Source organism: Patagioenas fasciata, chromosome 9 (genome assembly GCF_037038585.1).
Source record: "Patagioenas fasciata isolate bPatFas1 chromosome 9, bPatFas1.hap1, whole genome shotgun sequence".
Lineage (NCBI taxonomy): Eukaryota > Metazoa > Chordata > Aves > Columbiformes > Columbidae > Patagioenas > Patagioenas fasciata.
In genome coordinates, this window is record NC_092528.1 from 27,604,833 (window position 1) to 27,622,405 (window position 17,573).

Below are 17,573 nucleotides of genomic sequence, written 5' to 3' on the forward strand. Positions count from 1 at the left end.
AATCTCCTTCCTCCCTGGTGACCCACCAGCACTTACTGCGCTCCAGCAAACACAGTTTCAATTCATAATACTTGTAAGTGGTGAAGCTTCCACCTTCAGATGGAAAGACCAAACTCACATAAAGTACAGATGGGTGCAAAGCTGCCTTCTAGAAGACACATGGACCTGTTTGCTTTGCACCCAGCTAATGTGACCACGTGTATTCATGTGCCCTGTTTGCCACCACTTGTGCCAAGCCCTTGGCCGGCCTGAGCTCTGCACAGATGGGTCTGTGCTTTTCCTGGGGAACATGCCCAAAACATCAAACGGGATCTGAATCTCCAGGGGATTCTTTTTTCCCCCCCAAACAAGAACGTACATATCTTAAGCAACAATACTTGCAATTAATATAAAAGGGCTTGTAAACACGCACACATCCCCAAACCCTCTTTGCTAGCTCTAGGAGAATGGGAGCGTTTCTCAAGGGCTTGTTCTCAGTAGAAGAGCTTTGGTAGATTTTGTGCATTGCAATAACCCACATGACCCTCTCATTCCTGAGATGAACAGGATCTCTCTGTTCCCTTTGGGTTGTTGTGCAGACACCCTGTTTTTCCAAGCAGCCTCCCAATCCTTTCTTGCTGGGTTGCTCTCTTTTCCCACACCTGCCTCCACATCCATCCCTGCTGTGATTGGGGAGCCTCCCTGTTCCCCAAATGTGACCCAGTTGGGATGGGACATGTGGCAATGCCCCCTCCCTGCTGGTATGGAAGACAGGCAGAAAGCAGGATTGGTGCTCACCCCTCCTCTGCTCCTCCCGGTGCCTTCAGCCCAGCCAAGCCCAGCATCACCCTCACCCCAAATCCCCTTTCCGAGACTATTCCCCCCATTTGCCACGATGACTTAAAGCGTTGCTTGTTCACTCACCGACCCTGTGCACCAGGCTGAGCTCTCCTCGTGGGTCTTCGTCATCGTAAAGGGCACCGAGCGCGTAGTGCAGGAGCTGGGGGGGATCTCTGAACTGCAGCCCCGGAGCCCCCGCGAACCCCACTGCATCGTCTGCATCCTCCCCACCTAGGGCTGACACACAACAACCATCAGAACCCGGCCCCGAGGCTTCCTCTGCAACACTTTTCCTCTCATTTATGTCTTTTTTTGGTAGATTTTCCAGCTAGAGCCCTGTGCAGTCTGCACAGCAGTCACAGCCCATTCATTTTCTCATCTGTATTTATAAACAGAGTTTCTGCCATCCAAAAAAGAGGAAAGGGTGAAGGAAAAAAAAACAATCTTTCCCTTTCATTTCTTCTGGAAATGAACTCTGGTCCTGGAGAGTCCAAAAAAAACTAAATGGGGAGTTTAATTTTCCTTGCTTGAAGTTTGAGATTATTTTTAGTTAATGAAGGCCATTACTCTCGCTCATTTTGGAGATGACAAATATAGAGTGAGGCTGGTTGTCCAATTTGTTTTCAGAAAAAACGAAAATTTGAGCCTTAAAATGATGGGAAATCAATTGGCTTTCTTTTTGGAGTTGGTTAAAATATCAAACTCTTCCCAAAATTTAGCAGGTTATAAAATGAAGTTGCTAGGTTAAACTATGTACTGGTTACACTGGCAGAAATCCAGAATCACAGCACTGACTTCAGTGGAAAACTCGTCTTGGTTTACCAAAGCAGAATTTGGCTACCTCTTTGCCACAGGATGTTAAAACTTCATCAAAAAGTGCAAGAAAACTGCTAAAATAGTACTCAGTTCTAAACCGCAAGGTTTAGGTTTTCAAACATGCCCAGAGGATTTAAGTGTTCATCTCCCATAAATCTTTGGCAAAACTCATTACTTAAAAATGAACTTGGGATCCACATATCCCACATGGCTCTACCCTGGCTACAATCAAAGATGGTTCAAGTTTGGCTCCCGAAATCCCAGGATCTGCAAAATATCTCACTTGTTTTCAAACTTTAAATCAGTGAGAAATACCTTAAATGGCCTTCACAATGTAAAAATAACTTACCAATGCAGGACCGCCTGTTAACACCAAGCCTGTAACCCTCCTTACATGCACATTCGTATGAACCCAGAGAATTAACACAGAAATGGTCACAGCTGCCATTATCAAGAAGACATTCATCCACATCTAGAAAAAACATACAAATGCTGATTAGGTGCAAGTACCTCTGTTTGGAGAGTGCACTCTGTGCACAGAAGAAAAGCTGATTTTCTTAGTACTTTCTCACTAGTATTAGAGATATTAAATCATTTTAGGGCAACATGGAATAGATTATTTCACCAATGGTTCTGTCTCAGGTGAAAACAGCTGCTTTGAAAGTTGTTAAGCGCGGTTGATCCTTGGGTGATTCTGAGGGCTCTGCTTTTGTAGGAGTAGTTTTTAACATGCATCAATATTTTGTCCATAGAGAGAGGAAGAAAAGTTCCTCTCTGCTGGCTCATCTCCCACAGCTCCGCTTCTCCATGCTGGATGTTGGGTTATTACTGCATTCCAGTCTCACAAAGGGAAATTACACATTTGTAAAACCTTATCAGCAAAGCCGGCGTACGGTCACTGATTCTCTTATTAGGGAAATGCCCGCAAAGCCCTGGGATAAGCTTTAACAGCATTTCTTCTTCCCGCTGTTGTGCTTAGTTGGGCCAAACCGTGGGTATCAAAGCACTCACCGTCGCAGGCGCAGCCGTCAGCGTTGGGCTGGAACCCCGCTTTGCAGGCACACTCGTACCCCCCCGCATAGTTGATGCAGAATTGGGAGCAGCAGGACTGTCCCGTCGCGCACTCGTCCAGCTCTGCGAGGAAGGGGCAGCTTGGTCAGCCCTTTTACTCGTTTTTGCTTGGTAGCTTCTGCGCTTTTCAGCACAGGTGTTTGTCTCCTCTCCCTTCACCCACATCAAACCCTATATCCTGACAGCGCTGTCTTCTGCCTTCTCCCACAGCACCCAATACCCTCCATGTCCAGGGAGAAGCATCTTTTCTGCAAGTCTTAGCTGCCACAAGGCGATTCACAAAACAAACAACAACTAGGTCTCACCAGCTCACAAATACCTATTGAAGGTATTCAGCCTAGAGAATAAAAGGCTCTGGGCAGACCCTATATTGGTCTTTTAATACTTAAAAGAAACCTAAAAGATAGATGAGGACAGACTTTTTAGAAGGGCATGTTATGACTGGACACGTGGTGATGGTTTTAAACTAGAAGGGGGAGATTCAGGTTAGACATCAGATAGAAATTTTTTACAACAAGGGTGGTAAAACCCTGGCCCAGGTTGGCCAGAGAGGTGGTGGATGCCCCATCCCTGGAGACACCCCAGGCCAGGCTGGGCAGGGCTCTGAGCAACCTGAGCTGGTGAAGATGTCCCTGTTCGTGGCAGAGGTTGGACTGGATGAACGTTGAAGGTCCTTTCCAACCCAAACTATTCTATCATTCTATGATTTAACAGTATTCTACATTTAACCATTTGGAGTTTTTCACATTCAACCTTATTTGGTGCAAACTAACAGTGAAACGACACGCTGATCCAACAACGCATGGCTGGACATCAGCAGCCTGCAAGGTGCAATTGTAGTTTTTGATAACTCATTGTCCATTGCCTTATCCTGCCCTGTGTCCATCCTGAAATTGGTATCATTGTCACCACTGTTCTGGTGATTAGATACGAGAATCGAGCTGTTATCTTTTCACTGCAGGCTCTCAGCTGATCTCAGCCCCTGCAACCTGCTGAGGGGGTTGGTGGCCATCCAAGGGCCACCTTGTCAGTGCTGAGCCTGCAAAACGCTTTTGAATGCTACCCAGACAAGCAGCCGGAGATGGGAAAGGTCAGTGTCTCAATTAACCTTGGAAGGAGTATCAACATTATTAGGAAACACTGACATGAGAAAGAGAAGAAAGAAAACGTAATTAATCAATCGAGGTGAGGAGGTCGGTGTGAAAATGATTAATGCAGGTTATTTGAACGTGGAGTGTTCTCCAGAGGTGTCAGAAGCCGAGCTTCTCTGCAGTGCATCAGACGTTGCCTTGCTCTAGGGTCTAGCAACATTCCCTTGTTGGTGTAGGAATGTGTAGGAGATTTTTAGCTGTTAAGAGCAGCTTTTCATGTGCTCAGCCTTGCCAAACCCTTCCCCTGCACTCTCCCTTCCCTTGCTGTGGCCAGAGTAACCACTGCCCTCTGAAATCTCCATCAGCAGGTGCCTGGGTCGGGGTGCAGGCAGGAGGCAGCTCTGCCTCCCCTCATTGTACACTAACGGGACTGCACGACCCATCCCACCCCTGCCAGGCTCTGCATCCAAATCCACCTCTCTCACCTCTTTTACTTTTACTTTTTGAGCTCCAGCATCAATTATGCTTGCAGACCTCAGTTCTTCCCTCCGCCCCTGCTCCTTTCTTCCTCCTGCACTTGGCCTTTTTTTGTTGCAAAACTCTTCTTGTCTGTAATGCCTCTCACATTCACCACAGCTCCCACTCTCTGTCCTTACTCACATCTTACTACACTGCTCTGTGATGCCTGCTCTTTATTTTTTCCCCTCTTCTTGGCTATTCTTTAAAATTTTAATGGCATAGTGACAGCAAGTCCAAACAAGAATGAGATACAGTTTGTATAGCAGAAGCTGTAAACAAAACAAAAAAAACCCACATCGTAAAATCGTTTGAAAGATGAAGGAATTTTTAAGCTTCTTCTCTCGAAATAAAAACAAATCTAACTCTATTGCTTTCACTTTCTAAGTGAGATTTCTCACAGTCAGAAGTGTAATCTCATCGCTGAGCAAATCTGACGGAAATACGGCAACTTCCATAAGACAAAGTGGAGTTTGTGCTTGAAGCACTTCAGAAGAGCTGAGCCAGAGCCGAGCCTCTTCCAGACACCCACCGAGGAAGGGAGAAAATAACAATCAGCCAAGTGGTGCTTGGGCTGGACACAATGAGACAAAGCCACCATGGCTGGTAATGCACCACGGTGCCACCTTCCATTTGGGAGGCAGAACTCCTACCCCTCGTTAATTACTAATCCCAGCAAACACGCAGAGCAAGGCAAGCCAGAGCAGCAGCTGAGGAAGCACCAGAGGACAGTATTAATTAAAGCTTGTAGGAGAAGGGCAGGGGATGGGAAGGTATCTCCCTGAGTGACAGCTCTCCCGCAGGCTCCCTTGCAGTGAGACCTGTCACACCTGCTCCCGCAGAGATGCAGCATTCGCCGTGAGTTACCTGCGCACGTTTTGCCATCAAAATCGAGGCGGTAGCCATCGTCGCAGGAGCAGCGCGGCCCTGCAGTCGTGTGCTCGCAGTGATGGGAACAGCCGCCGTTCTTGTCCTGGCAGCTATCAACAATTTCCATTTCGATGCCTTGCGGAGAAATAAATCAAAAGGATGTTAAAACGCAAGCGCAGGGGGAGAGTCACCAGAGAATAAGCCTTCTGTAAAAAAGCATCCGTAAGCTGACTGCTGTAGCAGGAAATATATAAACTGCACTCCCACACACACCCGAGAAGAGCATGTCTTGTAGTCACCGAACTCCAGATATTTGTCTCCTTGTGTCATAACAGTGGATGCTCTTGACTTTGGTAACGTGAAGCGGGTTCACTGTTTCAGCAGTCTGCCTGCTCTGGCAGTGTTCACAGGTTTCCCGAGTTTTACACTTTGTTTGAACACAACACTGAGTTCTGCCCTTGCCCCAGAGGAGGAAAGGAACCATCTGAAGAACCCAGGTTGTTCGGCTCAATCCAGAGAGCTTATGCTTTTAGTTTCCTATGCAAATGGCAAAGAGTTGGGTTATGAAACATGCACCAAACACCAATGCCTTAAAATATTCATAGCAGAGTCCTGTTGCTAAGCCTGACAGCTAACCAGAAAGCAAAACAATATGCAGGTTTTGATTTGAGAATGTCCCTTCAAGGGGGCACATGGCAGATCCTCTGCTGAGACTTTGTCCCCCTACAATTAAGACAGGGAGGTGGCACGATGCGGTCGTCAGCCCTCTTCACCCTGACCGACCCCCCACCCTCGGTTGTGATGGACAGTCCTCACAACATGTTGATCAGGTCCAGTGGAAACCCTCCCAGAGGAAAGGGAACATCTGTCAACCTCATTTCCACCAAGGTACTTCAGTGAATGATTTCTTTAGGATGAGAAGAAAATGTAAGTTCAGTTATCAAGCTTCGCTTGAAAAATTAGCCAGATTGTCTTGTTACAAGACTTATTTAGAGAGAAATTAATTTCCCATATTACGTAGCAGAACTGAGAAACACTCTCCCTAACGGAGTCACCACGCTTCCAGAAACACCTGGCTGCACGGGCCCCATCACATCTGGTACAGAAGGACAGCGTTTCCCCACTGCCATGGCTCACGGACACTTTTGTGTCAGTGGTTCTGATCTCTTTTTGTGTCCCCAGGGCACAACCTGCATGCTGACAAACTGGAAGAGAGTATAAATCAGAAGACCATATACTGAGGGCTACATCTCATGCATGGCATGACTATTCACACCAGGGAGAAGAAATTTACTCTCCTGCCCTGTCTGTTGAGCTGGGATTTAGAAAACTCAGTGATCAAACGCAGAATCTGGCTTTATGCACTATCTTTATCATTTGCTTTGTCTCAGTTCTTCATCAGTAAAACTGGGATAACAGCTCTTCCCAATGCCACTGGGGAAATGAAAGAATAAACAAAGATTGTAAATTGCTCAAACACTGGGATAATCCTGATCATAAATATATGCAGAATGTTTTTATTTTTATTGTTTGCTCTGTAATATTGTGCACAAGGCACAGAGAAACCCATCCCCTGAGATTTGCTGAACATCAAGAAAAAAATATAACCAGAAAATCAAAATGAAATCTAAGTGGTCTAAACCACTTTTTTTACCCCCATATAACAGATCATAACATATCTATACATTAATTGCGTTTTCTCCACCATTGCACCACTCACAGTTCCCCACCACCTATGAAATAATTCTCTGGGATGTCTCCCACATAATTGGTTTTTGTTTTTAATGTATGTTAATGCTTTGAAATGGAATTTCATCCTTATTAAGTATTTCTTACACACGCATTCTTAAAGCAAGCATTCATCCTCTGGCATGCAGCATATTTTCCTAAGGAAATTCTGCTGAAAGTTCTTGCACAGTGTTATTAGATGGAACGATCTTTGCCCACCTCCTTGCTAAAACAGGTCATGCTTTTGTCTGCATTCCAGTGAGCTTATGTTAGGTCCATAATCACACCAACTCTTCCACATCACATCCTTTATTAATCTGAATTTGACCTCAAGGACAACCCAGGGATCACCTATCAACTAACGGCACTGGGAGTCAGTCCCCTTCTCAAGAAAAGCAGTGCTGATTAAAAAGACACCGAAGCATGTATAAGAGGTAACTATATGATGGAAGACAACAGGGCTCAGCATCATTTTAACCTGGGAAATTTTCGTTGTTCAATTTTTTCTTTTCATCCCCAATTTTGTCCTCTTTTTGTTTTTTTAAAGAGTCTACTTAAGAGTGTCAATAATCCCAGGAGAAACATAAATAAACCTAGACAACGACAAGAGCAGAACATCATATTGGTTTTCTCTTGCATCAGATCCAGAATATAAGAAAACTTGGAAGAGCGGGCAGGAATGAGTACATTTCATAGAACGGCAATACATTTTGGTAGCTCTGCAATAGAATTGACCAGACTCTGAAGATAAACCGACAGGGCTATTTGATCTTTGAAATGCAGTAATTCAGGTCTGTGAACACAGGCTCAGGAATGTATCAACCTGCAAAACCAGCAGTAGGAGAAAATGAAGAAAATAGCGTTAAGCTTGAGTTTTGCATACATTTATTTTGCTGGGAGTGCTAATCCAACTGAATTAAAAATGGAGCATAGCAGTTTGCAGATAAAATAGCCTGAAATGCGGAGCTGTACAAGTGTCACTTACGGTAGCACTGCTTTCCATCAGCCCCCAGCTCGAAGCCAGGATTACAGACACAGGTGAAGGATCCCAGAGTGTTCACACAACGATGAGCACACCTGGCTCTCCCTTCTGCACACTCATCAATGTCTACAAAGCAGAGAGAAAGGCAGATACATCCATTCAGATATTAAAATTAAAACAAAAATACTGCTCTACACGTACATGGGCGTATTTCCAAACATCCTCTGAAAAGAGCATCCTGATATTAGTCTACAAACGACAGCATCTGGTGAATGCAAACAGTGCCATGATCTAGTAAATGGACTGAAGTTGGACCAATGGTTGGACTTGATGATCTCTGAGGTCTTTTCCAACCCAGTCGATTCTGTGATTCTGATTCTGTGAACACTGAACTCACAACATTATTCTCCAAAATGATATATTTTTTCTAAACACTGGACCTTTCATCATCAGTATGTTCAACATCAGACATCATATTTACAGTATCAGCCAAAGTAGCTTGTTTGTTATTCCTAGAACAAGACCAATAGCAAAAGAAGCCACGTGAAAACCTCAGAAAAAAGTGCTATCTCCTCGTACCCTAAAATCATCCCCTAGGTCCTCACAGCCATGACATTTAAATTAATGGAGCGGGAAATATCTGATTATTTCCTGAATGTCAAATAATTCGGATTAAGTGGTGGCTGTGCCTCAGCAGGCAGGTTGGAGGCAGATCTTCTCTGTCACATCCCTGAATCCTACAGCTCCTTCCATACAAGCCCAGCAGGGAGGCACCAACTCTACCAAGGGATTTTCACCCCACCGGTAAGAAAAGAAAAGAGGTGAAGAGCTGTAGGTGGGGAGAATGTTCTTCACTGAGTCGCCTGTCAAGCAACCTGTTCCTCAGCTTTACACTCACTGGGCTCACTTTAAAGTTAAATGCCACCAAAGGCATGCATCTTCCTAAAATCTCAGTGGAGCATAAAAATACTTTTAAGGGATAATTATTGAGGAAAAAAACATAAAAAGCAAAGCAAAAACTTCTACTAAATACTGCTGCGACGGAGCACAGCTGCAGAAAACACCAACCTCTGTGCAAAAACTGGCGTTATCTTGCACATGGCAACCCCCCAACCCACCTCCTGCTCCTCTTGTTCTGACATTTCACTTGCAAAACACAGATTATTTATCGCACCGATCCTGGGTCAGTGTCTCGTGCACAGGAGAGAAGAGTCTGTTGTGCAGCTCCGCATCTTTTACCACAGCAAACCACTTTCTAACAGTTCTTTTTTCCTCCATATGTGCTGTACCCAGTGGTGTACTCGTGGCCCCTGCACTCGAACACAAGTAGCTCTACGAATGCAATCAGCCAACTTGCAAAAAGAGGCCCCGGGCAGCCCAACCACCACACAGCGACTCATGAAAATTTCAGGATACATGACAGCTTCTCTGAAGCAGCAATGCGAGTAGCCACTGTTTAGAATAAAATAGGTTATTTCTCCTTTTCCCATCATTCATTGTCATTCCGTGGGTGTGTTGGCCAATGCTGTAAATGTTCTCTTCCCTTTTTCTGCTTTTTCAAATAGAAAAATACAAAGATGCAAAACTGAAGCACAGCCACCATTCTGCATGTGTTTCTCCGTATCTTGTAAATCCAGCAAATAGTTAAAGCATGACACTTCAGTTGCCTTCCATCCCCTAACAGCTCCGTTTCCAAAGAGCCAAACACGAGTTTGAATTTTGCAAAAGACACTGAATAATTTCTAGGAGTAAAAACCAGTAATTGTATAGCCAGGCTAAGACATAACACAATGATTCAAAAGACTGTTGCCACAAGCTTGGAAAGAAAACTTGTTCCAATATAGAACACTGCAAGCTACCTAGTGCTTCAGTTTATACATAAATTAACAGAATTGTCAACGTGTATCTGAGATAAAATGAGTGATGTGCTGACCTTAGTATTAAAGCCCTTGCTGCTTCCATTTCTTTATCATCAGTGAAGTGTCTACACTACTAGAAGCTATTTTGATTTTTCAGTAACCTTACACATGAGTAACCCCAGGCAGAGAAGGGAATGCTACTCACAGAAGTAGAATACTTAGTGTAGCATCCAGCATCCTCTGTACATAAGAAAACAATTTAAATATTGGCAAAATTTTGGCCAAGTTTTCAAAAGGAAGAGTTTAAAATTAGTGTCTGAATACGTAGCCTGATCCTGACAAGGCTGTTCAAAATCTGCGCACCGCAAAGACCACAAGTGTTTTTTACTTCATGAAACTGGTAAACTATTTAGCTTCCAAGCATCATATTGAAAGAGAAAAGCAGGTACTTTGGTCTCTAATTCCCCTGCATTTCAGCTAAGAAATGCTTTAGATCTTTTTGAAAATCCCCGACTAAATACAGGACTTTGGAATCCAACTTTTTTAAGCTCCTCTCTTTGGAAATCTTACACTTCATGATTTCTTCCTTCACAGTAGTTTCCCCATTAATATGGAAACAGTTCTCCAGCTAAAAAGCCCTCTGAATTCTAAATAGGTTTTCAGTGACCTGGTTCAGAGTGTTACTTGAAACAATTTTCCAGGAGCTGTATCTGGGACATTATTTTAAAGGGACCCTGCAAGAATAACACTACAGCATCTACAAATCCATTTGCTAGAAAGCATGATTTAAGAGATCACAGAGTCATTTTCATTCCTAAAATGGTCCTTCAAGACTCTCAGCTGACATAAATATCACCAAGAGAACTGCTGTTTCAGAATGCATACATATATTTGTATAATGTATTCCTTTCCATCCAAAGCTCAGTAAGCCGGAGCGCTGATCAATACTTTTCTCCCCAATAAATAGTCCATAGTTTCTTACCTAAGCAGGACTTTTTGTCTGCAGAAAGATAATGCCCCGGATGACACTCGCATTTTGCAATTCCTCTCTCATTTTGACAGATTTGTGAGCATCCTCCATTCCCGCTTGTGCAGGGGTCTATCACTGAAACCAATTAGAGCACGCTGTCAACTTAAAGGTCACGGTTTTGTCTGAAAATGGTCTTACCTGCCATTGTTACAACTAACAACGAAGATTACTGTAGCTGTAAGAGATTAGACCGAAAAATAAAATTGACAGAAGTTGGTGTATAGTTAAGCCATTGTTTTTCTGTACACTTTTTCTCTCTTACTGGAAGAATTCTTCATAGAGGAGAAACAAGGCTTTAAACAGCAGGAGACTGAGCTTGTGTTACACCTTGGAAGCAGGACAAGAAAAGCACATTTTGTTCTTATTTTACTGCAATTAAGCAGATTTCAAGAGCTGCTCTAAACAATAGCAATTAGCACTCCAATATGTGTGAACCCATAAACACATACAATGGTGGAGTTCACCGTGGAACAATGTATATTTAAAAGTCTCTGGAGGAAATGAATGCTGAAGAGCCCCAAAAGACTGCTTCCAGTCTGAAAACATACGACATTCATGTTGTACATCAAGATTTTTCTCCTTTTTTTGAACAATAACATACCATTTCAAGGATAAGCCACTCCAAGAGGCAACTACTCAGAAACACTATTCATAAAATGTCAGCCGAAGTCTCTACCTCAAAGATTTCACTGTGTTTAATGGGTTTATTTGCGGAACACATACCTGCTGGAAGAATACTGGTGCATTTGCCCAAATAAACACTTTGTACACACAAAAAATAGAACGACTGGGAATGTTTGAACATGTCTGGTTTGGGTTAAGAGCCAGAGATTTCATACCAAAATACTATATTCTGCACAAGGGTTAGGTTTCATTGTGGACTACTAGATACACTAACATGCTGGTGAAAGAAATTACATGGGCAGATTTGGAGGATGCCTTTATAAATGTGTCCTCTAGAGTTCTGCTTAATTTCAAATAATATTTTTTTTTAATTTAGGCCTCTTTCCTTTCAATTAAAGCTCTGATTCAGTTTTTGCATTTTACTAATTATTGTCTGATTTGAGACATTTGACTGCAAGCTCTGTAGAAGCCAACTTCTACCAGGGCAGGAGGAAAGTCACCATCAGTTCACCAGCAATGACAGTGGAGTCAGGGTTTCAGTAACCTCTATTCTACATAGATACTTTAAAATATGGGGTGGTGGGTTTATTTTTCTTATTTCCTCCAATTTTCACTTTTCTGTGTAGCCAGAGGCATTTTCTGCCACCTTTCAGCAGAGGACATTGCCCCAGAACACCTTCAAATTCCCTCGTTTCACCTCCTGGCATCTCAAGAATGTAAGTATTCAAGGCTGCAGGCTGAGGGTTTGACCTGACAGTATTAATAAATAAATAAAATCACTGTTAACGATGTAGAACTGAAATTTTCCGTTGGACTTTCAGCACGATAGGTTGCAAATAGGTTTCCAAGGGACAGCAGCACTTCATCCTACGTGACACTTTCAAGGCTGACAACTCGGCTCTGCAGTTCAACAATTTCTGCTCTACAAAGGATTTAGCTTCAAGCTTCAAGCTCATGTCTTGCCGATATGAAATATTGAGGTATTTGTCGATTCTTTTTTTTAATTTGGATAAATTACATCACTATCAAACAGCATCTGTTAAACCTGCATATTATAAAGGTTTTCAGAGCATCTAAAGCTTTAATTTGAGAATGATTATAGCACAGAGTAAAACTGGTAATACTCTGTGACAAGACAATAAGCAAACAACAAATTATAGGGTAGATGTTAGTAAAACATAGTAATTTGTATAAAGATAGCAGCCTTGGAAGTCCCAAGATAGAAGTTTGTAAAGGAAAGATCTGCAGGAGATAAGGCAACCACCAATTGACTTGTTTTCCACTGATATATCTGTTCCTTCCTGTTATAGGTAGCTTTCAGGAAAACCTAAAAATAACTCATTGGTGTTTTCTTACTACATTTTTGTCTCTTATTGTTTGACTTTACAACAGTAGCGGATAACTGACTGCATCCTATGAAGCTCTATTCCAAGCTGTTAAACCCTATGGCAAAAAAGTTTACTGCAACTGTTTTGTTTGGAACCTCATCTGGAACCTCATCTGAAAAAGCCAAGGTGATGCATTGCTCTGGGACAGCAGTGACATCCTTGGTGAAGTGTGAGTATGGGCTCTGCATGTGCTGTGGACCTTCCAGACCTTCACTGCAAGGTTGGCAAGAACAGGGTCCAGTTCTCCAGTCCTATCTGCACAAAGAAAGAGAATTGGGCCATATTGAGTCAATTTTCTTGCTCACAGCAACCATGACTCCACACTGGAGAGACTATATAGTATTCATGACCACTTTACATTCGTTTGTTCCTGTAAAAATCTTGTCCATTGGCTTAACTAGCACTTTTCTCCCAGATATTTATTCACTAAGGTATTTATGCGAGAAAAGCATCCTATTCGTTCTTCTTCATTTTGCCAGCTGAGCTCCCCTCACAAGACAGATTCTCCTTCCCCGGCCCACAGCTGTCCTCATGGCAGGGTTTGCTATTATCTTTTGATTTACACCACCTTGGGCACAGGTAACCAGACATACACGCAAATTCCAGATAAGGTCTCACCCGCAGACAAAGCTGACCTTGTCCCTTCTCCACTGCTTGGTAATTACTGGCTGGTGACAAACTGCTGCCTTCGGCGGGTGACTGACCCTCATCAGCCCCACGACGTGAGGGAGTGTGAACGGCCACAGCTGCCTGGGTGGTGGCAAAACCTCATCAATTAGGGGACCAAGCCTGCTCGTTTTGCTGCTGAGCTGAGCATGAAGTGGTACATGAAGGTCTGATTGCTCCACGATGGCCCAAGGGACAACTCTCACCCAACTGGGCATAACCACACTCAGACCCTGCTGAGCCAACCTCTGTCCCACCACAGCACCATAAAAAACACCTAAATGTTTTACGCAAAGGTCCCCAGACCCAGCTGGCTTGGCCAAGGACATCTCAAGTCCCAGAGGAAGCGGAGGAACAGCAAGAGGTTTGGAAAGGGTCTGGAAAACAGCAAAGGAAGATCTTTGATGCTCTCTCCCCATTAACACTCCCCTTTTCTGACTCTTTTTGACAATTTAGGGACAAAACACAGCCACCCCATGCGAGACGGAGGAGAGGTGAGGGCAGGACTCGGGGAGGCCAAAACCAAAGGCCAAGTGCTCTCTGCGCACAGCATGAGCTGGAAGGAAGCTGAACAGCAGGATTTACTTACACTTTCTACACAGCATATAAAATCTCCGAGCAGAAGAGGAGCCATATGGAAACGGTTTTAGTGACAGGAATTTTAGCGCAATAAATCCAAAAATTTGGCCCTATCTTTCTCTGGCATATTCAAGAGTAGCATGTGTGTGTGCTTGTGTTGGGGAATGGGGGGGGGCTTGCCTTAAAAACTGATGAATATGTTGATATATACGAGAGAAAAAAATAACAATCAAACCTAAAGGTAACATTTCTGTTCTTCTTGTGAGAGCGTTTGCTCAGAAACCTGAAGGAAAGGATGAATGAATCAGAGCGTGATTAGGAGCAACATAAGCCAATAGCAGATAAAGAAAAGGCTTTATGTAGAATAAAATATGGTATACAGACCAAGTCTATATACAACAGATGATTAATAAAATGTTACAATTAAACTGCAATTAAGTTCCTAACTTATGTCATCATTGTCAGTGTGCAATGCACAGCCAGGAGTCTATGAGCTCAAAATCTGGTTCAAAGTTGTGAATCAAAGTGAACTCCACACCTTAAAACTGTGCCATTTTAATCTGGTTAATAAGCAATTCCCAAAGCTGCTTTTGGCAAGCAGGATGAAATATGACGGAATACAGTGACCCGAAGCACCATCCTGGAGTCTTTTAAATTGCAGGTAGCGCAGGACTCACCTTCACAGGACTTGGCATCCCTCTTCAGTTGGTAGCCTGGCTGGCACTGGCACTTGTATCTGTCCTCACCGAGCTGAACGCACTCCTGCTCGCAGCCCCCCTTGTTAACACCGCAGGAGTTGATGGCTGGAGGTAAGAAAGCATTGAAAGAATGTACGTCAACAACTCAGTAAACGTATTTCCCATTTTAAATACATAAATGACAATAAGAACAGGCAAACCTCGCCGAACAGCTTTCACAAATGCACCTGTCTCCATCCTCTGCGTGATTGCTCCCCTTTGCATTCATGGTGCTTGTTTGACACACTGTCCCATGTTGGCAAACCCCCCTGGTTTCAGCAAGAGGCAGGTGAGATCTAAGAGCTGTAACGCTGACTGAAGTACAGCCATCCTTTGATCTGACAGAAGCAAAGCACTCGAGATTCCACTGAGGTAAGGAGGGAAAACCAAGCAGCCCCACAGGCACTTCCTCACTGTTGGGTTTTTTTTTCTGTCCTTGCTATCATTGATTAAAACAAAAAGAAATTGTCTTTCAGGCTGATTTCCTCAGCATCATGTATAGGAAGCTGCAAATGACAGGAATCACAAGCTGCACAGGACAGACTTACACAGTAAACCACAAAGAATGAGAGGCTCTCTGGTATATCTCTAAAGATAATGTTGCTTTTACTCAAGCAAATTAATATTCTTTTTTGTTCAACATATAGCCCCAGCCCCTGGAGAAACATTTCTCCTCCTGCCAAAATACATTAACACACACCCACACCTATTCGCACACCGCATATAAAAATAAGAGAGATGGTTTGAACCTGTTATTGTGCTGTACGTATGTAAGCATGAGTGTGTGCATGGCTACATCTATATATATATATTTTAACAACAGGGATGTATTATGTTCTCCATGAGTAGCTGGGAAGACTATTTGGTCCTTTGTGGAAAGTGTGAGACTCTGGACCCAATGAAGTCAGCAAAGAGCCTTGATATTTAGTTTAGGAATATTAATATTAATTCATCTATCTGTAATAGACATTAGGAAAACATTAGCCCCAAAACCTGCTGTAGAAAACATTTCACCCTATGCTACCAATTAGCAAATACCTAGTTTGTGCAGTCAAGTACGTGTTAAAAAGACAAAAAAATAAAAGCAAGCTAATTTTTACTTTATCATGGATGCATACACAGCAGCAACCAGGAGACTCTGAACCTGACCCTGGCTTCTGACCTCCACCTGTGTCTGCAAACCTCCCACCCTGTTAGCGATGTAACTTGAAAGCAGCTTGATTTTTACACAGGAGACAGCAGACTCAAAGCTTCCTGCCTGCTGCACATTTGTATCCAAAGACCTGTTTTTCAGCAAGAATATTCAAATAAGATGAAAATATTTCAGAAAATGGAAGACGCCTTAAATCGGCTCCAAGCGACAGAGTGTACATCTCAGTTTCTAAAAGTGCCATTTTCTCCCTCCTTTTCTGGGCATAAGCCAATTTGGATGTAAAGGGAGATAAGCAGCAACCTGTCGTACTGAGAATTTTGGAGGTTTTGAAGCCAGAAGGGTTCAGGTGTGAAGTCCTGTATCGAGAGCTTGCACTGGCAGGGCCAAAGAGCCCAGTTGGGTATGGGGCTCCAGTGGCGTTTGGGGACCAAGGGGGTGCTCCAGGTTTGTCACAAGCTACGTGAGAAGGTGCCAGACTGAACAAGAAAAGCCACCATGGAAGAAACAGGACCAATTCTGCTGCCAGATGTTGGCAACACGTCTTTGATCAGAAAAAGGGAGAGACTTGGCACGTGATGAGTCTAATTCCCCCTCTCGTAAAGGGGCTTGTTGCTGGACATCTGAGCACACACACAGGGTTCAGGCAGAAATATGGCTCTTTCATATTTTTACTTGTGAAATTCGGGAGAAAACCGGCCCTGCTGCTGAGTACTGACAGACGCAAAGGTCTGGACCGGCACTGGGGATAACGTCCAGCGATGCTGAACCCAAGAGGCAGCATCACAGGAAGGGAGACGGCAGCAGGAGGCATCATGCGGGAAAGATCTGCCAATTGTTGAGCAATATACTTTTCTCAACCCATTACTTTTTATAGTAATGGTCATATTTGTACAAAAAAAAATGAGTATCAAGCCATAGTTGAAGGTATACATTGCGACCGTGGGCATTAGAACATGCAGACTCTTCCATCACCTGAAATCCAACCTTGTCAATGACAAGAAGCTTCAGACATACTCTGCATTGACTTACGTGGAAAAACACAGATTATAGATTTGTAGAGATAGTTTCTTTGTTACTTCCTCTATTAGGAGCCTTAGTGCATGAAAGTCTCCACAAAAACCTGTATTTCAACAGCTTTTCTGCATAAGGCAGACATCAAAGACAACAGCTGGCACCAGGCACGAATCAGGCTCTAAAGACTGTGCTCTGCTTTCACTTCCAGGAGTTCAAACAAGAATAAATACCAGTGAAGACAATGAATTTATACCAATCCAAAACCACAGTTTCAATAAACATGTTTTCTGTCTCAGTTTCTGCTTTCCAGACATCAGTTGGTTAAACTTCAATTAATTTAGATTCATTACGTTAACATAACCAAGGCATGAAAAACACAACAAAAAAATAGGACAGCGTCACCTTTGGTTATTCATATTACCTAATTTGAATTGAATGTTCAGCCTGGCACGTATATATAAAAATGAATCCCATATCAAGTAAAATTTGTGGGATCAAGAAGCTAAGAAAAAAAAAGCATTGAAAGAGATGGGATTCTGGCTTGGCACAAAGTATCAGAGACCATCAAAGGACTGAAGAAGGCAGCATTTTACTTTCACATGCTAGTTCTCACTGAACAAGGCTGGTTGC

At 43.3% G+C, this 17,573-nt stretch overlaps 1 protein-coding gene across 3 annotated transcripts in view; it reads right to left on the reverse strand.

The window, feature by feature from the left end:
* Positions 1 to 17,573, reverse strand: part of LOC136105186 (uncharacterized) — a 196,250-nt gene that overhangs the window by 46,331 nt on the left and 132,346 nt on the right. For 2 of the 3 annotated variants that reach the window (XR_011740551.1, XM_065844808.2), the window contains exons 7-13: positions 14,717 to 14,842; positions 10,735 to 10,857; positions 7,897 to 8,019; positions 5,181 to 5,318; positions 2,647 to 2,769; positions 1,985 to 2,107; positions 904 to 1,056 (exon numbers count right to left, since the gene is read on the reverse strand). Coding sequence is in view for 2 of the 3 variants with exons in the window: in XM_065844808.2 (XP_065700880.1) it covers positions 904 to 1,056; positions 1,985 to 2,107; positions 2,647 to 2,769; positions 5,181 to 5,318; positions 7,897 to 8,019; positions 10,735 to 10,857; positions 14,717 to 14,842 (909 nt within the window). In the remaining variant the exon portion in view is untranslated. The remainder of the gene's footprint in view (positions 1 to 903; positions 1,057 to 1,984; positions 2,108 to 2,646; positions 2,770 to 5,180; positions 5,319 to 7,896; positions 8,020 to 10,734; positions 10,858 to 14,716; positions 14,843 to 17,573) is intronic. The other variant, XM_071812730.1, reaches the window with a different exon arrangement.